The 27,896-nt window shown below is 46.5% G+C and overlaps 1 protein-coding gene across 2 annotated transcripts in view; it reads left to right on the forward strand.

The window, feature by feature from the left end:
- PLCG2 (phospholipase C gamma 2) overlaps positions 1 to 27,896 on the forward strand; it is a 177,361-nt gene that overhangs the window by 91,228 nt on the left and 58,237 nt on the right. For both annotated transcript variants that reach the window (XM_024233949.3, XM_054534193.2), the window contains 6 exons: positions 8,899 to 8,942; positions 11,237 to 11,309; positions 16,841 to 16,942; positions 19,137 to 19,255; positions 21,399 to 21,484; positions 23,466 to 23,586. In XM_024233949.3, coding sequence (XP_024089717.1) covers positions 8,899 to 8,942; positions 11,237 to 11,309; positions 16,841 to 16,942; positions 19,137 to 19,255; positions 21,399 to 21,484; positions 23,466 to 23,586 — 545 coding nt within the window. The remainder of the gene's footprint in view (positions 1 to 8,898; positions 8,943 to 11,236; positions 11,310 to 16,840; positions 16,943 to 19,136; positions 19,256 to 21,398; positions 21,485 to 23,465; positions 23,587 to 27,896) is intronic.

Here is a 27,896-nt window from a genome sequence, read left to right on the forward strand (position 1 = left end):
GGTCTATCCATACTATGTGACATTATGCAGCTGATTAAGAAGCATGTGTCAGTTCTCTTTCCGTTAATCTGAGATGATATTTGTCACATTTTGTGAGGAAAGCCAGCAGCAGATTTACATGAGGAGTTAGGTCTGCTATTTTGTTAAAAATCATAGACTACAGGCCAGGTGCAGTGGTTCACTCCTGTAACCCCAGCACTTTGGGAGCCGAGGCGGGTGGATCATTTGAGGTCAGGAGTTTGAGACCAGCCTGGTCAACATGGCAAAACCCCATCTCTACTAAAAATACAAAAATTAGCCAGGCATGGTGGTGTGCGCCTGTAATCCCAGCTACTCAGGAGGCTAAGGCAGGAGAATCACTTGAACCTGGGAGGCGGAGGTTGCAGTGAGCCGAGATTGCACCACTGCACTCCAGCCTGGGCAACAGAGCGAGACTCCATCTCAAAACAAACACAAAAACAGAGAATGCAATAATCCTCCTTTTGCTCATTTTTATGAGCAGGGAGAGAGTATGGAAGAAAGCACCTCACATTTAATGTTGATTTTGTGTGTGTGCTGGAAGGGGTTGGGATGGCAGGCAGGAAGGATAGTTACCTTTTCTTTGCACAGCTCATTTTCTGTGATATGTTCCAAGTAACATGTTATCTTTGCAATAAAAAGTTCCATAGAGCATAAAGTTTTAAAATTGAGACTATTCTATGCAATGCACCTAGCACAGTACCTGGTAGGTGGCACACATTCAACAAGTAGGGGCTGCTGTTGTTGCTGTCAGGAAGGGGCTTTGCAGACTGCAAAAGAGTTCCCAGGGAAAGCTGTGAGGGCGTGGGGAGTACCTGGAACTTGGAGTCAGGTGGCTGTGGTTTCTCCAATTAGCTGCATGATCTTGGGTGAGCCACTGACTGCTCCTAGCCTCAGTCTTCTCCTCTGTGCAATGGCAGATTGGGAGTTGTGAATACAGGCATTTTTAAGTGATGAGCATGAATGTTCCTAGAAGACAGTCATTAATTGCTTTCTGCATGCAGGGCTGTGGGCTGGCCACACAGTGAGGCCACCTGATGGGTGACCACTGGCCATGGGACTTTGGATGTATCTGAGGTAGAGAAATGGGAGGGCCATTTCCTATCTGCCCAGATTTGGGGAAAACATATTTCATAGAGCGGATCATTGAATTGCAATGTGTTCATTTTTTCACATATATGATAATTAGTTATTGGTTTGCCAAATGAAATAGAAAGATTGCAGGCTTGGGAGTTGGGACAACTGGATTCTAGACCAACTTGACCTCTAACTGACCAAGTGATGTTGGGGGAAGCCATCTGTGTCCTCTCACTTAGCCTTTTCTATAAAATGAAGGTATTAAATGAGATCAATGGTTATAAAACTTTTAAAACTCTTTATTTCCCCTTTCCTTTAAACAGGAAACTGTAACAACCACAACAAAAACCATGATACATAAAAGCTTATCAGAATACTTTTAAGGGTTAAAACCTGTAGCTTTAAAAATAGTCCTTGAGAACAATGACATGTGTCATTGAACACAGAACATGTCATAGAACAATGATGACAGTGTGCGTATGAAATTTGGAATGGTGACGATTGTCATCTTATGCAATTGACCAGGATTGAGAAAAACTCGATTTCCTCAAGATAAGTAGTTGCAAATAACAGTTTTTTAAAAAAATAATAGTTTACCTTGAAATTTCAAGATGCTACGTTATCAGACAGATGTCAGGCAAAGTTTGAAAATAAGATTTGCACATGGCTGGGAGCAGTAGTTCACGCCTGTAATCCCACCACTTTGGGAGGCCAAGGCAGGAGGATCCTTTGAGCTCAGGAGTTTGAGACTAGCCTGGGCAACATAGTGAGACACCGTCTGTATTATTAAATAATATTAAAAATTAAAAAAAGATTTGCACAAAAGCTGTTTCACCTGCCAGCAGATTAACCCATTCATTGGTGGTTTCCACTTTGGTAACATTCCACATAAGAGGTATTTCAACCTGTACTTTAATTATGGCTGTTATTAAGGCTAGTCTGTGTGTTTGTGTCTATGAGGGAGAAACATAAATTGGAATCAGAGTTTTACAGAATATCAGAACCCTCTGGGGTGCCCTAGATTGCCCCGTGTGGAACTTTGTATGGGAAAGATTCTGCCGATACCAAAGGTTGACCCCTGGTGGCCAGAATGCCACATTGAGCCTGCACCTGGTTGTACTTGATCTAATGGTTTAAATATGTTAAAGATTAATTGCCTACCTTTAAAACTTGAGAGATTATATTATATATTAAAATCTAGATTTTTGGCTTCCCTTAGGGAAAAAATCGAGATCTGGCTATAAATAGGGTCACATCTCGCCATGGAACGGTCCACATTCTCTGTATTGACCCAGCCCCACACAGCTCTATCTGCTCATTTATGTTGCTTACCTGACCCCAAAGAAGTTTTGCTTTGGCAACCCTCATCTCCACTGTTCGAGGGTATAACTCTCCAGTTTGGTCACTGAAGTTTTTAAATTTAATTTAATGACAGATTTGAATAACAAAGTCCCAAGCTATGTAGATGGTTTCTGGCCAGCTCTAAGAACCTCACTGCTGTTGTGTAGGTAAATGCCCATCCCCCTAACCTGTTAGCAAATTGTTTACTTTCTGCTCCTGGCTGGAAGCACAGGGCAGAGAAAAGTACCCGTTTTGTGATTTGGGGGGAAGGAGGGCCTAGCTGGATTTCTCAGGCTCCTGCAGGAGACAGAGCTATTTATGGTGACTCATAATCCCCAGAACTAAATCCAGGGAGTGGGTTCATGCTTATCAGTAGCCAAATGGTTTCCATCGTGAGCTTGCTAGTTCCTCTTTGTGTCTAACCACCTGCCTACATTGCAGCTCTCGAGCCTCAAAGTTTCCAAAAGTTCGGCGCAGCAGGAGGGTAAGAAATGTAATCTCATGTTTGTGTCTCCCTGGTGAGGGGATATACCTCTAACTAGGCTGTAATAACAGTATCATTAACGAAGTTGATAGCCAACATTTTCTCAGGTGGACTATATGCTAGGCACTATCCTATGTGTTTTTTTTTGTCTTTTTCTTCTTTTTTTTTTGAGACAGAGTCTTTCTCTGTTGCCCAGGCTGGAGTGCAGTGGCACGATCTTGATTCACTGCAACCTCTGCCTCCCGGGTTCAAGCGATTCTCCTGCCTCAGCCTTCTGAGTAGCTGGGATTACAGGCATGCACCATCATGCCTGGCTAATTTTTGTATTTTTAATTGAAACGGGGTTTCACCATGTTGGCCAGGCTGGTCTCGAACTCCTGACCTCAAGTGACCTCCCGCCTTGGCCTCCCAAAGTGCTGGAATTACAGGTGTGAGCCATCATGCCCAACCTGCTCTATGTGTTTTGTATACATTTAATTCCCCCCTAGAGGCCTGTGGAAGAGCTACTGTTGTTATTGCCATTTTAGGGATTAAGAAACTGAGGTCCAGAGAGGTTACTTTGCTGAAGGCCTGCTTAATGCGGTATAGTAAGCTGCAGAGCTAGGATTTGATTTTCTGCCCAACTTCGACGCATAGCCATGGAATACTTCTTAATTTTTGAATCCTTTTTATTAAAGAAAATGTAAAGCATATACAAGTAGAGAGAACAGCATAACAGACCCCCATGTATCATCAGCTGACTTCAGCCATTATTCCCTTGTCGCTGCCCTCACCGAAGTCCCTTTTCTCACATTTTGCAGCAGACCTCACACAGCACATCAAGTCATCTGCCAGTATTGTAATTTAATACCTGGCTACGTGACTGCTACCTTGCTACCTCCTGATCAAACCTGTGAAGTCCCCCATGGTTACAGCATTCTTACGTAAAAATAGAAAGCACTTTCAAATAATAAGAAAATTGAGAAGCCTGCTAACCTATCTATGGTTGTTCCTGTGATCCAGTAAGACATTGAAGGATTATTCTGCTGGATTTTACATGGGTGTGAGCATGGGGGAAGTGAGTGATGAGCATTCTGTGATGATGTTTGTGGAGGAGCTCAGAGATCTTGCAGTTTATTCTCATTGTCAGTGGCTGGCAAGAGGAGAGTCCACTGTGGAGAAGTTAGATAGAATCTCTGAATCTCTGGTTAGCTTTTCTTTCTCTTTGTTTTTTTTTTTTTTTTTTTTTTGAGACAGGGTCTCACTTTGTCACCGAGGCTGGAGTGCAATGGTACAATCATGGCTCACTGCAGCCTCGAACTCCCTGGCTCACATGATCCTCCCACCTCAGCCTCCGGAGTACCTGGGACCACAGGCGTGTGCCACCATGCAGGCTAATTTTCATATTTTTTGTAGAGACAGTTTCACCATGTTACCCAGGCTAGGCTTGAACTCCTGGACTCAAGTGATCCACCCGCTTTGGCCTCCCAAAGTGCTGGGATTATAGACATGAGCCACTGTGCCTTGCCTAGCTTTTCTATTAATGAGATTTTACCCTTGGCCTTCCAGAACCAAGTGGTTCCTACAGCCTAAGTACCACTGAGTGCGTAAGACCAGCTTCAGTTCTGAAAGGGCGTGTGCCTCCAGCCACGTGGGAAAACTCCATTCCTTTCCCTCCCTTTCTTAGTGCCCTGGCCCCTGCTTCCGTGACCCCCGCCTCTGGCATGGCCCCTTCTCTTGTCTAGCTGGTAACTTCTCCTGGGGCCTGACTCAAAGATGACGTTTCTCTGCAGCCTTTTAGCTACCAGAGGAAGTTTATCTGTTATTTTAGTCACTCATCCAGTAAATGTGTGCGTGACCCAAGAGGGCACAGTGGTTAACAACACAGCTATTTCTCCTGACCTCACTGGCCCTCCCTGGGTGGGAAGGTTCTGGGATGTTGCCCAGAGTGAGATAAGGCCCAGTGCAACCCCTGTCCCTTGGTTAGGTAGAATCTGACCACATAACCCTCCATGGTAATGCCGAACATAAATTAACTGCTGCCTCCACTGTGCACCTGTAGCATCTAGAATATTCTCTGATTGCTGGAATCTCATTTATTGTGTGTATATTTGCATGTGTAGTGTGAGATGCTAGAGATTTACCAAGGTGGGCCTGGGTTGAAATTCTGGTCCCTGGATTTGTTAGGAGAAAAGTCCTTGCCTCCCTGGGCCTGTTTCTTGTTTCTGAAATGGGGCTTATTTTACTACCTGATGGGATCAGCGAGAGGAGTGACTGAGACTGTGACCGTCTTGCCCCAGCTCATGGAGCCCATGTTCATTTCTTGGGGCCGCCGTAGCAAGTACCGCAACTCGTGACTTAAAAATAACAGCAGTGCCAGGCGCGGTGGCTCACGCCTGTAATCCCAGCACTTTGGGAGGCCGAGGCGGGCGGATCACGAGGTCAGGAGATCGAGACCATCCTGGCTAACACAGTGAAACCCCGTCTCTACTAAAAATACAAAAAAATTAGCCAGGCATGGTGGCAGGCGCCTGTAGTCCCAGCTACTCGGGAGGCTGAGGCAGGAGAATGGCGTGAACCTGGAGGCGGAGCTTGTAGTGAGCCGAGATTGCGCCACTGCACTCCAGCCTGGGCGATAGAGCGAGACTCTGTCTCAAAAAAAAAAAAACAAAAACAAAACAAAACAAAATACCCCAGAAGTTTATTCCCTCACTGTACTGGAGGTTAAAAGTCCAAAATCCAGGTGTTGGCAGGGCGACACCCCTCGGAAGGCTCCAGGGAAGGATGTGTTCCAGGCCTCTTTCGTGGCTGCTGGTGGCTGGCAGCAATGCTTCAAGCATTCCTCGGGGTGTGGGTGCCTCCCGGCTGCTGGTGGCTGCCAGCAATCCTGCAAGTGTTCCTTGGTGTGTAGATGGCATTGCTCTTTGGTGTGTAGACACCATCACTCCTCAGCGTGTAGATGCCATCGCTCCTTGGCTTGTAGATGTCATTGTGTCAGTCTCTGCCTCCGTCATCACATGGCCTCCTTTTCTCTGTGTGTTTCTCTGTCTCCAAATCTCCCTTTTTTTTTTTTTAATTTTTATTATTTTCTTTTTTGAGATGGAGTCTCGCTCTGTCGCCCAGCTGGAGTGCAGTGGCACCATCTCAGCTCACTGCAAGCTCTGCCTCCCGGGTTCACGCCATTTTTCTGCCTCAGCCTCCTGAGTAGCTGGGACTACAGGTGCCCGCCACCACGCCTGGCTAATTTTTTATATTTTTTTAGTAAAGATGGGCTTTCACCGTGTTAGCCAGGATGGTCTCGATCTCCTGACCTCATGATCCGCCTGCCTTGGCCTCCCAAACTGCTGGGATTACAGGCGTGAGCCACTGTGCCTGTGACACTGTGCCTGGCCCAAATCTCCCTCTTTTAAGAAGGCAGTCACTGGATTCGGGCCCACCCTAACCCAGCAAGGCCTCATCTTGACTGCGCCTTGCAAAGACCCTAATTCCAAAGGTCATGCCCATGGGTACTGGGTATTAGGACTTGGACATATATTCCCGGGGACACCATCCTATACATAATACTAGCTGTAACTTCTTCTATCTTTAGAATGTCTTCCTTGATCATCTCTGCCCCATACTCTCAACTACAGCCCCATTTATCTGCCCCCTTTAAAGTAACCTACTCCAAGAGCTGTCTATGCTTCCCTTCTTCCTGCTATCTCTTGAGTCTATTCCCGTCTTGTTTCCATCTCTGCCTCCTACAGCACTTCATCTTGGCACATCACCTATCACCTCCGTGTGTTGTGAATCCCCGTGGTCTTTATCTTGCCACTCAGCAGCACGTGTCAAAGCTGGTCACTCTCTCCTTGATGTTGTAACTCGCGTTTGGGTTGCCACACTGTCTTCCTTCTCTTGCCTCTCGCTGTTGGTTCTCTTGCAGCGTTTGTGGCTCTTGGCTTTCAGTTGTTCTTTTTCATTCCCTGTCCTGCTCTGCGTCCCAGAGGCCGATTCCTGCAAACACGTTCCCAAGTGCCTATGCCAACGAGCTTCCGGTTGCTTCAACAAGCAGAGTGTCTGGGCAGGGAGTTGCAAGGCCTGGCAGAGGAGGGGAAGCCAGGACTTTCCTGGTTCAGGGAAGCATCTGTGCTATGGTGGTACCTCTGCCATTGTCCGAGCTCCCCGAGTGGGGGAATGCGGTGCGGGCTTTTTCTGTGCTTTGTTGAAAGGAATGTAAAGGAAGGAGAGGGCTGAAGAACTGCATGTGGTGGTCAGTGAGGGGGGCCACACGCTGTGCTCCCTCCAGATGTAAATAAGCTGGGTGTGGGGCTTTGGGCTTGGAAGAGTTCTAGCCCCTGATGCCTTCAGCACCAGGCTGACCTGGTGACCTAAGCAGATGAGTCCAAATAGCAGCATGCCCTGTCTAAAATCTGTACCACCACCCCTTTTTGAAAAGAAATACCTATGCTGTAAATTACACATCAACGAAAGGAAGTACTTCTCAGTTTGCCTAAAAAGGCTAAGTTTGCGGCTCTTAACCTTTTGGTGGGACCTACTCCTTTGAGATGCTGATTATGTCTCCAGAAGAAACACACACCCACACAAACTGATGTGGACTCTCTGATGCTTCCCAGAGGCCTGCGATTCACTTTCTAGAACCCTGATATTCCCCATGATGTCCTGGGCTGCAAGGAGTTCAGCAAGAGGACCCTGGGTCATCTGGGGTAGGAGATGTTTTCTGTCATTAGCATTGATCATGTGCTAGTGGATACATTTCCGTAAGTGCTTATCCAATCGCAGTGTCATTGAAGACTGTTGAAGCAAGACTACCTGGGCAGAAATAGACAAGATGTGGGTGTGCAGGGTGCCTGTGTACAATGCACAGAAAATGGGCTGGTGCAAGTAGAAGCTGGAGGGAGGGGTGCTCCATGGCGCCCCCCTTGGTGGAGGAGCCCCTTCATCATGCAACAGTCGGCACGGCAGTGGGCTGTGAAGAGAAGAGCTGAAGCAGTCCGATATTTCTTTCATCCTCTTGCCTTCGAAGATTAGAAATGCATCTGTGAAGTACTAAAGATTTGAAATGTTGCCTGTAATCCCAGCTACTCAGGAGGCTCAGGAGGGAAGATCTCTTGAGGCCAGGAGTTCAAGACCATCCTGGGCAACATAATAAGACCCGCATCTCTACAAAAAGAAAAAGTATTAGCCGGGCATGGTGGTGCACGCCTGTAGTCCTAGCTACTCAGGAAGCTGATACAGGAAGATCATGTGAGCCCAGGAGAGTGAGGCTGCGGTGAACTATGGTCGTGCCACTGCACTCCAGCCTGGGTAACAGTGAGACCCCATCTCTAAAGAAACCTGGCAGTGAGGGTGTAGAAAAAGGTATGTGTACCCCAGTGGAGGCGCCCATCTCAACTGTTTTGAGAGCACCTTGGCAGAATTTATCAAAGCCAATGTGCCTACAATGTGCTATGTCTAGGCGCTTTTCCTTCTAGGACTCTACTCCGTTGAAAAACTGGCACAAGTGGGCAAAGATAGAGAAATAGGCACACAGGGACACTTAAAAATAATACTAGATGTAACAAAAATCAAGTGACATGCTTATTGTGGAATACAGTGGTTTTTCAAAGAAAGGAAACAGGGTTATTTGAGGTTGCAGAATAATATGTAAAGCTTGAAACACAGCAAAAAGTTGTGAGATGTACGTAAATGATATAATATGATATGATACCATTAAATGAATATCCCTAAAACAAGTTCTAGAAGGAAACCTATGAAATCCTTAAGGGTGACTGCTTCTTGGGAATAAGACTGTGGAGGGGATGAGGAGGGCTTCTACCTTTTGCTTCTTAAGTTTCTATTATATTTGAATATTTACAACTAACACCAATTAAAATGATATTTTTAATGATCTTGTTGCATCTGACAAAATGATGCTTTTTTAACAACAACAAAAATCTTTCCGTTTTTGTATTAAGTGGCTTGTCTAAGGTTCTTTTTTTTGTGTGTGCTTTCCATTTCAGATTCTCGATGAATTCAAAAAGGATTCGTCCGTGTTCATCCTGGGGTGAGGCAGCTCTTGTGTGTTGTTCGGGGCGGCTGTGCCGGACCTTGGTGCCTGGTGCCCAGCCGGCCTCCAGGGGGGGATGCCTGTGTGTGCAGGCGTTGACCTCTAGAGGGACAGGGGGCCCCTGCTGGGGAATTGGCCATCCCATGCCTGTGGCGTGGATAGAGATGAGCAGTAGCAACAGGGAGGTGTGGAGCGCTGGGAGGATGGTCCAGAAGGTTCTGTAGAAAAGCCTGTGTGCCTCAGGGCCTCTTTTCCCTGAATGTGCCTCATGAGATGTGACAGGTTAATAGTTTTTTTTTTTTAATTACAAAAACTAATGTTAATGATCAAATAAGTGAAAAATTCCTTGTTAAACAGGTTTAACTGAATTAAAATGAGTTCAAGTGTATAAACTGCTTCACATGATGCTTGGCACCCATGAGGGGCTCATAGATAGTAATATTATTATTAAAAAGTCAGAGTTGCAGGACTTATCAGGACGTTCACTGTGCCTCATGATTTCCCAAGTGGGGAATTTCTGAGATGTTTTGTGTTTCCCCAGCCTATCTGACTAGGAGAAATGTTGGCCCTGGAGTTAATTGGGTACATTGGGGTCTGGGGTACATTGATCCAGTCCTCATTGGTGAGCAACTTTTCCGTCTGTCACTTTTGAAATCAGAAACTCCAAGACTCCAAAGTACAAATAAAATGAATCTAATTTTTATATAGTATGTGTATATATATATATGTGTATATATATATTCGAGATAGAGCCTCCCTTTGTTGCCTAGCCTGGAATGCATTGGCGCAATCTCGGCTCACTGCAACCTCCACCTTCCAGGTTGAAGCGATTCTCCTGCCTCATCCTCCAAGTAGCTGGGACTACAGGCATCTACCATGTCCAGCTATTTTTTTTTTTTTTTGTATTTTTATTAGAGACGGGGTTTCACCATGTTGGCCAGTCTGGTCATGACCTCAGGTGATCCACCCGCCTCGGCCTCCCAAAGTGCTGGGATTACAGGCATGTGCCGCTGTGCCCAGCCGTAATTTCTACATAGTATTTTAATGAAAAGCTTAGTGTTAGACCGTGAGGCTGATGGGGAAAGGTTAGAAATGTACTCATAATTAAAGACAACAGACTCCTGGACCCTGAGTGTTTAGTAAAGGGAGAAAGCTCAGGGCATGTTTCATCTCTTACACTGTTTGAAATAGACCTCTTTTCCCCAGGCTCCTGCAAGTGCTCAGGGAAACATACCCATTACCCTGGGAAGCCCCATGTAGCAGAATGTACTCCCCATCCAACCTGGAGGTGGCTCGTGCTGGCCCAGTGAGACCCTGTTTTTCTGGTGGCCTGCTGGCCAAGGCGGGAGTCCTGCCTTTATTTGGAGTGTAATGTTCCCTAGTGTTCCCTAGTGTTCCCTACCTGATACCTAACCTCTGCTCAGTCCAGGGAAGTATCTTTCACACTGCAGTTAATTTTGCCCTGATGGCCTGGAGTCTGGGGGGGCCTCATCTGGCTCCCACTCCAGAGCACTCAATGACCCAGGGAACTCTGGATCATGGCTTCTGCGGAGGCCCTTGGGTCTGGCTCCTTTCCTTTCTTCAACACCAGCTCTCCCTATACGGGCGGGTGGTGTGTTGAGCCCTGTCTGGGTATTGGGTAGGCACACTCAAATCCCTGTGTTCCCCACACCTTTCGCTCTGCAATCCCTCCTTCCGGCCTGCGTTCCCTCGCTCCTCCTCCTCTTTCTCTCCTCCCCTCCCTTCTCTTTTTTCCTTGAGGCCGCTGCATCTCTGGTTTCCTTGCCCGGCACTCTGTGCACCTCCTTCTGGCTCACCCCACCTCATTCTCTGGAGCTCAAGTAGGTGTCTTTTCCTCAGGAAAGCCCCTCTGGCCCTCCAGGTCTGGGTTTGGGGCCCTCTCTCAGCCATTCCCACTCTGCCTCTCCCCTCCCACCTTCATCTCTTGCTACACGGTATCCCATATGCCTGGTTCACCTGTCTTCCCCATGGGCACACTCCTGGATGGGGCTCTGCAGACTCCGGAGTGCACCAGAGCTATTTTGGAGCGGCTAAATACAGACACCAGGGCCTGCCCCTTGAGATTCCGATGTCAGGGCCCCTCTGAATCCTTGTAGGTGAGGGGCATTGTGTCACTCACCTGTGTCTTCCTGTTGGCCAACCTGGTACCTAACACAGCGCCAGACTAAGTGGGGCATTCTGGGTGGCAGGCTGCCCCATTGGCTAGCATCTCCTCTTGACTCCTCTGTTGAATGTGTGTCTCTAACTGCACCCCCTTTCCCCGAGGATAGGAACACTGACAGGCCGGATGCCTCTGCTGTTTACCTGCATGACTTCCAGAGGTTTCTCATACATGAACAGCAGGTGAGAGCACAAGGTGTGTGGGTGGCTGAGGGAGCTGGCGGGATGCTACTGGGGACTCGTCTCACCCTTCTGCCACCTGTGCTCACCTGGCCACCTGTCTTCATGGAATGATTGCAGTCTGCCAGATGCCGGAGACTTCAGATTGCTCTCTGATGCCACTGAAACTCTGGATGAGAAGAGCCTCATGTCGGGCCTCTTTTCAAGGCACACATTGAGGATGAGAAGAGTGAGAAGATTCCAGGGCAGGGCAGGAGGGGTGAGGGCCTGAGGACAGGGCTGCCCTCACCTGGCTGGCTTCAGCTTTTCTGGCATCATCTCAGGTGTCACTGCCTGGGAAGCCTTCCTTGACTGATGGGAGGATGGGACCAGATTCATCAAGCCTGCCAGGTCCCCTGGGAGATAAACTAGCACAGCTGTCCTTAAACAGGTGATGCCTGGGACAGTCTCCCTGGACACGGTTTGCCTGTGGGCTCTGAGCCCAGCTATAGACTCAAGGGGGGGTTGTGTTGCGCATTGGTTTTCCACTGCTGTGACAATGCCCCCAGAGGACACTGGGCAGTGTCCAGAGACATGGGTGGGTGTCACAGCTGGAGGCTGCTGCCGGCATCTAGCAGGTCAAGACCAGGGATGCTGCTAAATATCCTACATTGCACAGGGCAGCCCCCAGCCCCCAAACAAAGAAGTATCCAGGGCCGGGTAGGGAGGCTCACGCCTATAATCCCAGCACTTTGGGAGGCCGAGGCGGGCGGATCACTTGAGGCCAGGAGTTCGAGACCTACCTGGCCAACATGGCGAAACCCCATCTCTACTAAAAATACAAAAATTAGCCAGGCATTGTGGTGGATGCCTGTAATCCCAGCTACTTGGGAGGCTGAGGCAGGAGAATTACTTGAACCTGGGAGGCAGAGGTTGCAGTGAGCTGAGATTGCATCACTGCACTGCAGCCTGGGCAACAGAGCAAGACTCCGTCTCAAAAAACAAAAAACAACCGCCCCCCCCGACCAAAAAACAACAACAACAACAACAAAAAGCCGAAGAAGTATTCAGCACCAAGTAGCTATAGTGCTGAGGACAAGAAACTCTGTGAGAGTGAGATCAACTTGAAATCATCTTACCAGCTGCACAGCCATGGACAGGTGGTTTACCCTTTCTGTGCCCCGGTTTCCTCCTCTTCAAGTGGGATTGAGAGCATCTACCTCTGAGAATTGTGGGGATCAGAGACAATTGTATGGATCTGTGTGTGTGTGTGTGTGTGTGTGTGTACATGTGTGCATACCTATTCACATATAAATCTAAAGTTTTTGTTTATATCATTGGAGTTCCATTTACTTTTTTCTTTTAATTCATTTGTTTTTTTAAAAATAGAGTTTATATTTTAGAGCAGTTTTAGGGTTGCAGCAAAAGTAAGTTCATTTACTTAAAAAACCCCTTGTCTTGCAGAACATTTCAAACATACACAAAAGCAGACAGATGGTTTAATGAACCACCATGTATCATCACTCAGATTAAAAATTACAAGCATTTTGCCATTTTTTTTTTTGTTTGAGATAAGGTCTCACTCACCCTGTCACCCAGGCTGGAGAGCAGTGGCATGATAACAGCTCACTGCAGCCTTGACCTCCTGGGCTCAAGCGATCCTCCTGCCTCAGCCTCCCGAATAGCTGGGACTACAGGTATGTGCCACCATGCCTGACAGTTTTTTTTTTTTTTTGAGATAGAGTCTTGCTCTGTCACCCAGGCTGGAGTACAATGGCTCTATCTTGGCCCATTGCAACCTCCACCTCCCATGCTCAAGTGATTCTCCTGCCTCAGCCTCCCAAGTAGCTGGGATTATAGGTGTCTGCCACAGCACCTGTATTTTTGTATTTTTAATAGAGTTGAGGTTTCACAATGTTGGTCAACCTGGTCTTGAACTTCTGGCCTCAGGTAATCCACCCGCCTTGGCCTCTCAAAGTGCTGGGATTACAGGTGTGAGCCACCATGCCCACCCCCGACTAATTTTTGTATCTTTAGTAGAAACAGGATTTTGCCATGTTGTTCAGGCTGATCTCCAACTCCTGGACTCAAGTGACTCACCTGTCTCAGCCCCCCAAATTGCTGGGATTACAGATGTGAGGCGCTGTGCCTGGCCCACTTTGCCAGTTTTATTTCATCCACTTCTAACTCCACACTTCTGTGTCTCCCTACCCTTCCCCTTTCTTCATTTCTTTCCTGAAGAATTCTAAAGCAAACCCCAGACTTCGCGTCATTTTGTTTGTAAACACTTTCATATGTTTCTCTCTCAGATAGGACTTTTTGTTTTTTTAAAAAATAAAGCCATAACACTCCTCTTACAGCTTGTGCAATTAACAGTAATTTTTGAATGCCATCTGATACCCAGCCTGTGTTTGGATTTCATTGATGGAAGAGAAACTTGTGAGTAGAGAAGACGTGTTTTGCACAAGGCCAGCCACACAGGAAAGGGTCGTAGCTACCCTAGTAGGCTGATAAATGGTGAATGAGAATGTTGAGCGTGTTGTCGTCATCATGCCTTCCCAGGGCCGGGGTTGAATGATGGTGATCAAAAGAAGGCTTATTTGCCCAACCTGAGGCTAAGTTTGAGGGAGGAGGTAAAATGAAGGTAGTAAGTTAATTTTATTGGGCAGAGTCACATGTTAGGTCTCAGCTGGTGCTAGAGTGAGGTAGAGAGAAATTCATGCACTTTTTTCCCATCATTATTTTCCTTCCACTAAATTATTCAGTTTAGTAGGGGACGATTAAAGTTAAATTGGTTAAATTCTTGGGGACAAGTAGCCTTGCATCCTAGAATTCACCACCTGGTAGGGAGACTTGGGCGTATAGATTTAGCCCCACCTGGTAGTGGTTGACTTTATTACATGCTTTCCCCCAACGGGGCCCTTTGCTGGGCTGCCCTTAGAGATCAGCAATTTGGGGCCAGGAGAAAGTATAGGAGCTCTCTCTCTCTGCATCTGGGGAGTTAGGACCCGAGCAGCCATGAGCATCCATGCGATGTTTATTGGTCACACAGATGCTCATATGGAATAATCACTGCAGCACTTTGTGTGCAAATTAGTATGACTTTTCTAGAAAACACTTTGGCTGTATGCAATGAAAAGAAAGCTTTAAAACTAGATTCTATATCTGGAGTAAATAGTTGCCCTCCTGGACACTTATCCTAAGGAAATAATGGCAGCATTTTTAATAGGAATGAAAACTTGGAAGTAATCTAAATTTCTTTAGAGGATTGGTTAAGTACGCCATATTACAGCTCTGGGATGGATGGGTGATGGGATAGGAAGGGGGTTAAAAGTATGTTTCTAGAATCAGTGTTTCTGAGTTTAGTCTGAGGCTCATGACTGGGACCACTTACTTAACGACTAGAAGTCTCTCCTCTGTTTCCCCATTTATATAACATGGAGAATAACCTGTACCTCCTGGAGTGGTGGTAAGTTCAAGATCAGCCACCGTGTGAGGCCTGGTATAGAGTCAGTGCCCAGTGTTGATGGCCATCACCATTTATTTTTATTTTCATCCTTATTCTTTGCCATTTTCACTATTATAGGTGTCTAGTGCAATACCCCACGCCAAGTAGATGCATTTTACAACCCCTAGAATATTGATATTTCAATCTCCTTTAGGTAGAAGATTTCTTTCTTTGCAGCCAGTCCACTGCCAGGTTGTATTAGCTAAGTACCCATGCATTTTGATAAATGCAAAAACTTTGTAGGGGGAAGGAAGGAGGACGCCTCCAGCCTCTTTGGGACATCTTGGCCAGGCAAAGTATTTTAATAAAATATCCCACAATTTGGGTTTCATGTTCTAGTATTCAAAGATTCTGACACCTCTGTATTCAAATGAGCTTGTAGTTCCCCACCTTCCTGGCTGTGTTGGGCTCCTGATCCAGGCAAATTTGCAAGAGTCAACAGCAGTTCATTTTTGTCTTGCACCCATGCATGTCACCAGCCTCCTGGTCACCACCTCATTTGCGTCTGTTCTTCTATTTTTCATTCTTTCAGATATCCCCATCCAGCCCTTCGCATCTAACCAGACACACATCTGGTAGCATATTTTCTCCTATTAGTCATAAAGATAAAGGTTTTAGAATATTTGAAGTGAAGAAAGCATTGATCAAAGTTGAATTTACATGTTGTATTTCATCCCCTTTTCCTATGAATATTTGGGATTTCAGGGCATGGAGAGGAAAGCAATAGTTACTGAATATTAGGCGTTCTTTTTTTAAAGGGTTTCTAGAATGTCTAGGACTGTGCAGCAGCTGCTTTGGAACTGGTCATGTATATTTCAGACGTTATCAGTGTTTCAGCAGCCCTGTTTGCCTATTCTTTTGAAAAGAGGGCATATGATTACATTCCATGTCAGTTTAGTTATTTGGAGCTGAGACTCTACAGTTTACAAGCTGTGTGAGCTTAGGATCATGAGGTGTTGTTCCTGGGCCTCTGTTTCCTTGTCTCTAAAATGACAATGGCAATAAATGACTTGCGGAGTTGTGTGGACTAAGTGAGATGACCATAGGAGGAAGAAAGATGCTTGTTTGCACAAGCTGCCATGGTCAGAGCACTTTCTTTTTTTTGAGACAGAGTTTCACTCTGTTGCCCAGGCTGGAGTGCAATGGTACAACCTCGGTTCATTGCAACCTCCGCCTCTCGGGTTCAAGCAATTCTCTTGCCTCAGCCTCCTGAGTAGCTGGGATTACAGGCACCTGCCACCATGCCCAGCTGATTAAAAAAAAAAATTTTTTTTTGTATTTTAGTAGAGATGGGGTTTCACCATGTTGGCCAGGCTGGTCTCAAACTCCTGAGCTCAGGCAGTCCACCCACCTCGGCCTCCCAAAGTGGGTCTGAGCACTTTCTGTGCACCAGTTGCTGCATTAGGCACATAACCTAATAAGATTTTATACAGTGCTTCATACAGTGTACATTTCATACAGTGCTTCACAGAAACTGTGTGGTAGATACTCTTATTCCCACTTCATGGATGGGGAGGCACGGAGACGGTATGTAACTTGCCCAAGGTCAACTACGTGGAATGAGAGGTCAACCCGGGTAAGTGACCTGGAAGGCTGATGTAACTACTATGCATCCAGGCTGCTTCATACTAACAAACGTAAAGAGCTATCATAGGGCAGGAGCTGGCAAACCACGACCTATGGGCCAAATACAGCTGACCACTTGTTTTTATAAACAAAATGTTGTTGGAATACAGCTATGCCCATTTGCCTACAGATCATCTGTGGCTGCTTTTGCACCACAACAGTGGAGTTGAGTGGTTGCAACAGACACCGTATGGCTCAGGGAGCCCAAAATATTTACCTCTGGCTCTTTGCAGAGAACGTTTGCTGACCCCTGGCAGAGGGCCATGTGCCGAATGAGGCCTCAACATGTGGTGCTCAATTGCAAGTGAATTCAGAATTGGTTGATGTTTCAGTCTTCGATCGCGACTGGATGGACCCTGGGAAATGAAGAATTTTATCAGTTCTCGTTTTGGTGATCTCTTGTTCTCTTTGTCATTTTAAGGAGCATTGGGCTCAGGATCTGAACAAAGTCCGTGAGCGGATGACAAAGTTCATTGATGACACCATGCGTGAAACTGCTGAGCCTTTCTTGTTTGTGGATGAGGTGAGTAGGCTGGGCTTGTTGTCACTTGGGGGTGACTTTTTGATTGATGTCTGTGCTTTCTGAGGTTTATTTTCTGTTTCTCTTTCCTTGGAGAGCTTTGCTGTATGATGTTGCCTCGACTGACTGGTTAGCTGGGAGTGTTTCTTTCTTTTTTTTTTTTTCTCCCAGGTTCTAGGTTACTGTAACTGTAACTGCCCAGTGGGTTCATTTTGCCTGCTGCCTAGACAGAACCAATTGATCAAGGCAGGGGAATTGCAGTAGGGAAAGAGCTTAACTCACGTAGAGCTGGCTGAATGGGCGACTGGAGTTTTATTATTACTCAAATCATCCTCCCTTTCAGAGGCTGGAGTTTTGTTTTTTATGTTTTTGTTTGTTTGCTTGTGTGTTTGTTTTTGAGATGGAGTCTCAGTCTGTCACCTAGCCTGGGGTGCAGTGGTGCGATCTCACCTCATTGCAACCTCCGCTTCCTGGGTTCAAGTGATTCTCGTGCCTCAGCCTCCCGAGTAGCTGGGATTAAAGGCGCCCTCCAGCATGCCCGGCTAATTTTTTGTATTTTTAGTAGAGACAGGGTTTCACTATGTTGTCCAGGCTGGTCTCGAACTGCTGACCTTGTGATCAGCCTGCCTCAGCCTCCCAAAGTGCTGGGATTATAGGTGTGAGCCACCACACCTGGCAGAGGCTACGGTTTTTTTTTTAAAGATAGTTTGGCGGGCCGGGGAATGGGTGCTGCTGATTGGTTGGAGATGCAATCATATGGGTGTGGAAAATAGTGTGCTTCTGGGTGGGGCCACAGGACCAGTGGGCGGTCTAGGTAGAGCCATGCAAACGCCCGAAAAGGCGTCTCAAAAGGCCAATCTTAGGTTAAACCAGAGTGATGTTATGTAGGAGTAACTGAGGAAGTTGCCAATCTTGCAACCTCCAGAAAAATGGCTGGTATCCAATTAGTCTCCACCTTAGCAGAATCCAGGCTCCTCTCATCCTCCTAACCTGGTCTTACCTTAGCTTTACAAAGTTAGTTTATTTTGGGAGAAGGGCTGTTATTTAAACTATAAACTAAATGTTTTCCAAAGTTAGCTTGGCCCAAGCCCAGGAATAATTAAGGGCAGTTTGGAGGTTAAAGGCAAGATAGAGGTTGGTTAGATCAGATCTGTTTCACTGTTGTAATTTTCTCATTGTTGTGATTTTTGCAAAGGCAGTTTCATAGCCTTTTCTTACTCTTCTCTATTTTATCATGTTGTCGGAGTGGGATTATTGATTTTGCCACTAGAGGGCATCTGCCACCGGGGAGAGTTGAACCATTGCAAGAACAGAAACGGAATGCGAAAGTGTCTGGGTGCTTGCGGGTCAGAATGGTTGCCTTTCACCTTGCATAGGGAAGGAGGGGAGGTGGAACAGGGGAGCACCTGCCCCATATGAGGTCGTTCTCAGGCAGCAGAAATTAGGCCCAGATCGCTAAAGCATTTTTTTTTTTAAGGGGCCAGGAATTGTAACTTGAAATTTCCTGCCCTTTCAACGTTCTGATATGGATAACACTCTGTTTCTTAAGTTGGGTAGTGGGTTCACAAATGTTGATGCTGCTATTATGCTTTAAAACGTATATATGAGGCCAGGTGCAGTGGCTCACGCCTGTAATCCCAGCACTTTGGGAGGCTGAGGCGGGTGGATCGCTTGAGGTTAGGAGTTTGAGACCAGCCTGGCCAACATGGTAAAATTCTGTCTCTACTAAAAATACAAAAATTAGCCTGATGTGGTGGCGCACGCCTGTTATCCCAGCTGCTTGGGAGGCTGAGGCAGGAGAATCGCTTCAACCCAGGAGGCGGAGGTTTCAGTGAGCTGAAATTGTGCCACTGCACTCCAGCCTGGGCAACAGAGCAAGACTCTGTCTGAAAAAGCAAACAAAGAAAAACCAACAACAATGTATATATGGTAGACATAAGCCCTTGCAGTAGTAAATATTTTAGGATAAACATTACAAAGGAAAATATTGTCTAGGTCCATGGAACAAATATGTCGCTGCAGCCCACTGCAGCCTGAGCCTTCAGTATTGAAAACATGGGTAACTGAGGTCTGGAGACCGCCTGTTGATTTCACGTATCAGAGCTGTTCTTCCCCTGGGTGGGCGCAGACCAGAAACAAGTAGACGCCATCCCGCCCGTCAACGTGATGATTCGGTCTTCGTGTTTGACTCTTTTAGTTTCTCACGTACCTGTTTTCACGAGAAAACAGCATCTGGGATGAGAAGTATGACGCGGTGGACATGCAGGACATGAACAACCCCCTGTCTCATTACTGGATCTCGTCGTCACATAACACGTGAGTTTCAGATGAGCCTGTGATGGGCTGGGCAGCACAGAGCACGTGAGGGTTGAGGCAGGGGTCTGATGCGCCGCTCCGGTGAGCCCTGTTGTGAAGCGCGTGGAGGGTGTAGCACCGCATTCCTTGGACTAGAATACACAGAAGCTTCTGGAAGGGGTTGGGAACACACCTCCCTTTCTCAGTTGGCATTGTAATAATAATCTGTTTTCTGTGGCCCTAAAGAGCTAGTAAAAACAAAAGTAACTTAGTTTAAAGTAACTTAGTAACTAAAGTAACATAGTAAACTTAGTTTTTCACGATTTGGGCATCTCACAGTAGCCACACCAAAGCAATTCAGTGACTCATTGAATTGATTCGTAGGAAGTGTATATACCCTGTGCCCTCTGTGAGCTGGGGATGTGGCTGTGAACAGGCAGCAGCCATGTCCTCATGTGCTGGGAGGAAGGCCTCCATTGAAAGTTAACCACAAAATAGGACTTGCTGATGTGGGGAGCAGATGGTAAGGCAAGGAGAAGTGTTTCAGACAGAGGAGCAGCATGTGCCAAGGCCCTGGGGCAGGAACAATTGAGAGGAGTCTGCTAAGGCTGGAGTGCAGAATCCAGGAGAGTGGTGTAAGGAGAGGAAGAAGGCAGGTCCTGCTGGAGCAGGATCTTGTAGGTCACCATGAGAGCTGTTGGGGAGACTCTGACGACTTTTAACCAGAAAATGAGATGCTCACAGGGGGCTGTTGGGATGGTTACTCTGATTGCAACAGAGGGAGGATACAGGATGTTGCGCTGATGTTCCAGTATTTAGTCTGTCTTATTGGGTGAGGGGGTGAAGTCCTTGGGTGATGGCTCCCAGAGCTGTGGGTGGGGACTTTCCTAAGTGACATTCCAGGGGGTCATCTGGGAAAAGGCTTTTTATGGTGTTATGCTCCAGGCATTTGGGAAGGTAAAATGTCTTTCAGGGGGAAATTGATTTCACAGTTCTCTCTTCCCCACCATGCCCATCATTTTAAGAGTTTGTGTTTCGGCATGGTGAATTCTAGAAAACCTAGAAGACAGTTAAGAAATACAAACTTAAAAAAAAAAAACTTTTATTTTCAGTTCAGAGGTACGTGTGCAGGTTTGTTACACGGGTCAACTTGTGTCATGGGGGTTTGCTGTGCAGATTATTTTGTCACCCAGGCATTAAGCCTATTTACTACCCATTAGTTACTTTTCCTGATCCTGTTCCTCCTGCTACCCTCTGCCGGAACCTAGTGTGAGGAACAGAAACTATTTTTTTTTTTTTTTTTTTTTTTGAGACAGAGTCTCGCTCTGTTGCCCAGGCTGGAGTGCAGTGGTGCGATCTCAGCTCACCACAACCTCCGCCTCCCTGGTTCAAGAGATTCTCCTGCCTCAGCCTCCCGAGTAGCTGGGACTACAGGCACACGCCACCATGCCCAGTTCTTTTTTGTTTTTTTTTTTTTTTTTTTTGTATTTTCAGTAGAGACAGAATTTCACTATGTTGGCCAGGCTGGTCTTGAACACCTGACCTTGTGATCTGCCCGACTCAGCCTCCCAGAGTGCTGCGATTACAGGCATGAGCCATCGTGCCTGGCCTCAGAACATAAATTTTAAAAAAGTTGGGGTGAATCATGATGAGGAGGAAAGTGCATTAAAGAGTCATTCTTACGGCAGTTTTGGTGGATATGGCTCCTAGCATAGCCAATTCCACCAACAGTTATTGAATGTCTGTTCTGTGCCTGGCCTCGAGCCCTGATATCAAAAGAAGTGCCCATCTTTGTTTAGAGCGAGGACCCAGAGAGCGGCCATGGGGCCTTGTTAATTCATCTTCTGCAGTTTTTTTTTTTGCTTCTGATGTGCTTTGTCCAACTTCTCCTCGAAAGAACACGTCCTCTCCATGCTTGCATTGCCCAAGTGGTCAGCAGTCACCTCCTGCGACTGTGGCCTGAGTTCAAAGCTCATGCCCAGTGTGACCATGGGATTGTGTATTTCTGTCCTAAGCCTTAGCTTTGAGTCTTTCTAGATGGAAGAACTCAGAGCTTTGGGGGCTCAGGCGGAGAAGTTCCCCCACAACACCCTGAGGTGCAGGCTTGCCCCCCAACCCCTGTGGCTGCCACCCCCCGCATGACTACCTGCCTTCTCTCCTGCAGGTACCTCACAGGTGACCAGCTGCGGAGCGAGTCGTCCCCGGAAGCTTACATCCGCTGCCTGCGCATGGGCTGTCGCTGCATTGAACGTGAGTAGCTCCTTTTTGGTGGAGGTCAGGCTCACAGCAGATTGAGGATAACCATGTGGCTGCTCCATGTTTCCATGTTTTCGTTCAAATTTTAAAAAAGTTTTAATGGACACATAATAACTGCATGTTTATGGAGGTAGAGTGTGATGTTTCTTTGTTTTCTTTTTTTTTTTTTTTTTTGAGACGGAGTCCCTGTCATCTATATCTCCTCAGCTTCCTCCTGGGCTGGTATTAGAGGAAGGCAAACAGACACCCGCTGTGTTTTGGCAGCTGGGTCCTAGATGTGCGCAGGGATTCTGTATCACCAGGATTGGGGGGTCTGTGAGCAAATGTGAAAAGAATGGTCAGGGCTGGATATGGTGGCTCATGCCTGTAATCCCAGCACTTTGGGAGGCTGAAGTGGGAGGATTGTATGAGGCCAAGAGTTTGAGACCAGCCTGGGAGACGTGGTGGGATCCTATCATTACAAAAAGTAAAAAAATTAGCTGTGTGTGGTGGCCTGCACTGTGGTCCTAACAACTTGGGAGGCTGAGGTGGGAGGATCACTTGAGCCCAGGAGGTTGAGGCTGTGGTGAGCTGTGATTGTGCCACTGCACTCTAGCCTGGGCAACAGAGCGAGACTCTGTGTCTAAACAGAAAAGAAAAGAAGGGTCAGGTGGCATCTGTGGCTGGGCAGATGGCAGAGGCCTTATTTCCCTCCTTCCTTCTCATAGCCTCTCTGGCTATTTTCCTTCCAGCCTCTCTCTCACCAAAGGCTCATGGGTGCATTTGGCTGAGAAAAGGCAACAACCGGCTTGGCGTTGTGTCTGATGCCTGTAATCCCAGCACTGTGAGAGGTCAAGGCGGGCAGATCACTTGAGATCAGGAGTTTGAGATCAGTCTGGCCAACATGGCGAAACCCTTTCTCTACTAAAAATACAAAAATTAGCCAGGCGTGGTGGTGCACATCTGTAATCCCAGCTACTTGGGAGGCCGAGGCACAAGAATCACTTGAGCCCGGGAGGCAGAGGTTGCAGTAAGCTGAGATTGTGCCACTGCACTCCAGCCTGGGCAACAGAGGGAGACTTTGTCTCAAAATAAATAAATAAATAAATAAAATAAAAATGGCAACAACCACTGACTTAGGCTCCAGTGTTACCAAAACCACTCATCATGGAAGCAACGTTTTGTAGCAGTTATTCTATAGACTTTCTTCTCGTTTATGATTTTTCTCCTCCCTCAGGAAAAAACAAATATTTAAAAGTAAAGCTTGAAGCAGTCAGCTCCTGTGCCCTCCGAGGGTCCAAAAGATTGGGGATGTTCATCTTCCACATGACTCATTTCTGTTTGAAAATATTACTGTGAACCTTTACAAATAAATTTTCATTGCTCTGTATCATTTCCACGGGCAGAAAAGGCAGTCAAGGTTTTCAACAGGTAAAGTCAGAAAATAAAACACGTGGTAAAATCTTCTTTAAAACGAAGCATTGAGGCCGGGCATGGTGGCTCATGCCTGTAATCTCAGCACTTTGGGAAGCTGAGGTGGGCGGATCACGAGGTCAGGAGATCGAGACCACCCTGGCCAACATGGTGCAACCCCGTCTGTACTAAAATACAAAAAATTAGCCGAACGTGGTGGTACGTGCCTGTAGTCCCAGCTACTTGGGAGGCTGAGGCAGGGGAATTGCTTGAACCTGGGAGACGGAGATTGCAATGGGCCGAGATTGTGCCACTGCACTCCAGCCTGGGCAACAGACCGAGACTTTGTCTTAAAAAAAGAGCAACTTTGAAACTAGCTTGTCTTGGACAGCTGCACTTGCATTATGTAAGCGCACAGGGAACCCTGCGGACACAGGGAAAGCCATGTCCTCCTGTTGGCAGCCGAATGGAGGGAGTGTGGGCGTCCTTGTCTAGTAACTGAACTGGTGTGTGGGCCGGAGGCTGACCTCAGGGCTGTCAGTGAACACACGTGGTATTGAGGCTGCCGCGTTTCTCCCTGTAGTGGACTGCTGGGACGGGCCCGATGGGAAGCCGGTCATCTACCATGGCTGGACGCGGACCACCAAGATCAAGTTTGATGACGTCGTGCAGGCCATCAAAGACCACGCCTTTGTTACCTCGAGGTCAGTTGGCTGATTTCTGGGTGGTGTGACTTAAAGGGGAAGGCAGCTAGGGTTGGATAGACAGATGGACAGACAGGCAAACACACATAGACGCCTCGCTCCAAATGCAGGAAGGCCTGGGCCCCATCTTGGCCAAAGCCACTGCTGTCAAGTTCTCACCCGAGTGTTGGCGCCCCCTGCAGGCCGAGAGTGCAAGTTGCTCCCGGGCTCTAGAGCCCAGAGGAGGCTCTGTCTGGGGAACCCTGTGGCTGCTCAGTGCCCACTCCACCTCCTCATTCTGTCTGGCCCCCACTTTCAGAACCCTCGAAAGAGAGGGAAAGGCAGCGTGCAGTGGCTCACGCCTGTAATCCTGGCACTTTGGGAGGCCGAGGTGTGATCACCTGAGGTCAGGAGTTTGAGAAGAGCCTGGGCAACATGGTGAAACCCCATCTCTACCAAAAATACAAAAAAAAAAAAAAAAAAAAAAAAATCAGCTGGGTGCAGTGGGATGCGCCTGTGTGGTCCCAGTTACTTGGGAAGCTGAGGTGGGAGGATTGCTTGAACCTGGGAGGCAGAGGTTACAGTGAGCTGAGATTGCACTACTGCACTCCAGCCTGGGCAACAGAGCGAGACCCTGTCTCAAAGAAAAAACAAAACAGAAAAACAAAAACAAAAAAAAGAGAGACAAGGAAAGTTAAAATTCCCCTTCTGTCCTAATTCTCTCTTTTCTGCCCAGTTCTCACCCCCACCAAACCTGTTTCTACAGGCGGAATCCAAGCAGCCAGTAGTGGTGGTGGTGTGTTTTTTGAATACCCACCTGGGGCCAGGCTCTGTGCTAGGTTCTTTGTACATGTGATCATCTTGATTCTTTGCCACAAAGTTTGAATATGGTCATCCCCATTTAACAGATAAGTAAATTGAGGCAAGGAGGGGTTAAATGGATGAGAACATTTAGGTTCATTTCAAGGGTTTCTGACCTGAGGTGTAATCTTTTTCTGTCCCACCAGAAGATCTTGGTCTGGGCTGGAGGTCAACGAAATTGTTCTGTAAAGAACCAGATAGAAATATTTCAGGCTTTGTGGGCCCTGTGGTCTCTGTTGCAACTATTCAGCCCTGTTGCTGAAGTGCAAAGCAGCCATGGACAAGAGGTAAACACATGGGTCTGGCTGTGTTCCAGTTAAAACTTGAATTACACATTACAAAAATAGATGGCAGGCTAGATTTGGGGCGGAGGCCATCATGTGCCGACTCCTGGTTTGGGTTCCTTATTATTTCTGAGAGCTGGCAAGAGGCCTTCTATAGGCTTAATGGAATGATAGTTGTCTTTTTATCCCTTCTGGGGTAGAATAGCAGTTACGAGTATGGGTTCTGAGTCCTTCTCGCTGAGTTTGAATCCAGCTGTTGAGTACTAGCTTGGGCAAAGCACTTACCATTCTATGCTTCAATTTCCATGTTAAAAAATAGAGGTGATAACTGTGTGCACCTCACAGGGCAGTTGTGATGATTAAATGAGATGCCATTACAGCAAGTACTTAACCCTGCACCTGGCATAGAGTAACTGTTCAGTCAATAAGATCGATTATTTTTTTTTCCTTTTTTCTTTTTTTTTTTGAGATGGAGTCTTGCTGTGTCACCCCGGCTAGAGTGAAATGGCAGGATCTCGGCTCACTGCAACCTTCACCTCCCTAGTTCGAGCAATTCTCCTGTCTCAGCCTCCCGAGTAGCTGGGATTACAGGCACCCGCCATCATGCCCGGCTAATTTGTGTATTTTGGTAGAGATAGGGTTTCACTATGTTGGCCAGGCTGGTCTTGAACTCATGACCTCAGGTGATCCTCCCGCCTCGACCTCCCAAAGTGCGGGGATTATGGGCATGAGCCACTGCGCCCAACCTGGTTGGTTATTTTTATTGCATTTACTCTAGATGTCCCTCAAGCTGGGTGGAGGTGTTGCTCTGAGACAATAAAATTATGGACGTCTTTTCGCACTTGGTGAAAACCTTTCAATGAAGGCATATGATTTCTTCATCGCAGCGTTCTCCCCCATGGGGCCCTAACCCTTCTAAGTGCCAGCCTTCATCAGGCAGATGGAAGGAGCCTGTATTAACAGACACTGTGCAGTGGCTGCTTACACTCTGCTTTGAGAGTTTGCTTTCATTTGCAGGACATAGGTGCTTATGGTTGTGAGCTGACAGTCATTCATCAAACATTATCTCATTTGTGACTAGAGGAAGTTTTTTTCTGGTTAAAATAGGCCTGGAATCATCTAACACCTATAGGGCTAGAACTCTGTAATCAAACATTAATGCACTAATGTTTTTGCAGCAAAGGCATCCTTATTGGTATCAAGAGGGATTTAAGAAAATGATTGCAAGTAGCATTCATTTGAATGGTTCAGATTTTGCTGTCAGTTACGTTTTGATACCAACTTACTAGGTAGATTTTGTTCTAAAAGCTTTTTAGCTGTTATGTTCTAGTAAGGGTGTGTGGATCAGGATCGGGGAGTGAGCTGGGTCCACGCTTCCCAGAAGTGATGAGGCTATGATTTACTTGAGCGGGAGCATGGTTAAGGATTTTATTTTTATCATCGTCACTTTATTTTCACATTTACCTTCATTTCTATTGAGTGACGTGATTTCCTATTTATGGAAGTGACATAACTGCCTTTAGAATAATTTTGTTTCATAGTAAATGCCATGCACAAGCCTCAGATGGATTCTTGGTGGGAACAACCCCATCTATACAGTATATTTCTTGGATAACTGGGGAAATTTGAGTACGTCTAATGATCAGTATGTCTAATGATCATTATTTAAAGATAGTTTCCTGAGGTGATATGGTGTGCTGATGTCAGGGGATGTTCTTAAGAGATACCTGTTGGGGATGTCTACGCCTCATTTCAGATGGTTCAGGAGGAAATGTAAATATGTGTATAAATGAAATATAAATATAGGCTGGGCACAGTGGCTCACGCCTGTAATCCCAGCACTTTCGGAGGCTGAGGTGGGTGGATCAACTGAATTTAGGAGTTTGAGACCAGCCTGGCCAACATGGTGAAACCCTATCTTTACTAAAAATACAAAAAATTAGCTGGGCATGCTGGCAGGCACCTGTAATCTCAGCTACTCAGGAGGCTGAGGCAGGAGAATTGCTTGAACTTGGGAGGCAGAGGTTGCAATGAGCTGAGGTCGCGCCATTGCACTCCAGCCTGGGCAATGAGTGGAACTCCATCTCCAAAAGAAAAATAAATAAATAAAATAAAATAAATAAATACATAAATAAATGACTTTTCTCCTGCCTCAGGAGGAGTACGTGTGTGTATATATATATACACACACACATAAATATATATGTGTGTATATATATGTATATACATGTACTAATGATATGTGAATTTCTACATACACACATGTTCACATGATATAGAAGGATACAGGTGATCCTTATTGGTGGATTCTGTAACTGAATTTACCTACTTGCTAAAATGGACTTGTAACCCCAAATCAAATCTCAAAGCACTCTGAGGTCATTTTGAGACATGCACAAAGTGTGGGAAATGAGACTCACGCGATGCACACGTGTTCAGCTGAGGTTGAGCAAAGCAGCGCTCCCCTTCCTGGTCTACAGCATGAAAGCTTCAACAAGTGTCCTTCTCACCATCTTTTGACTGCCATGTTTTTTCCTGTTTTTGAGCTTTTTCTTGGTGATTTTGCTGTTCAAATGGCCCAAAGCACAGTGCTGAGGGCTGCCTGGTGTTCCTGAGCATGAGAAGGCTGTGATATGCCCAATGGAGAAAATACCTGTGTCAGATACGCTTGGTTCAGGCACGAATTACAGTGATGCTGGCTGTGAGCCCAGTGTCAGTCAACAATATATACCAAATCAGGTGTCTTTAAACAGAAACACACATAAAACAAGGTCAGATATTGATTCATTGAGGAAAATGTTGTGACCACAGGCTCAAAAGTCCCTGAGCCTGTATTTCCCTGTAGGAGCAATGGCTCAGGTATTTGCCAATCAGTGTTGGTGGTGACTTTATGAACCATAACCCCAATAGATAAGAAAAATCAACTATAGATACACACACACAAATGATCTATAAATACACAGACACCTTATAGAAATATACATATATACACATACAAATAATAAATGTATGCATGCATACATATGTAAATTACATATGTGTGCATATGAATGAGAATATATAAAACCAATATGCTTTATAAATAGAGGAAGTAATAAACATACTAAAGTAGGTGGATGCGCACGTGGAACAGTGTCCCTGTTGGTGACCCTGGGTGAAGCACACATGGGTGCTTATTGCACTGTC

Source organism: Pongo abelii, chromosome 18 (genome assembly GCF_028885655.2).
Source record: "Pongo abelii isolate AG06213 chromosome 18, NHGRI_mPonAbe1-v2.0_pri, whole genome shotgun sequence".
NCBI lineage: Eukaryota > Metazoa > Chordata > Mammalia > Primates > Hominidae > Pongo > Pongo abelii.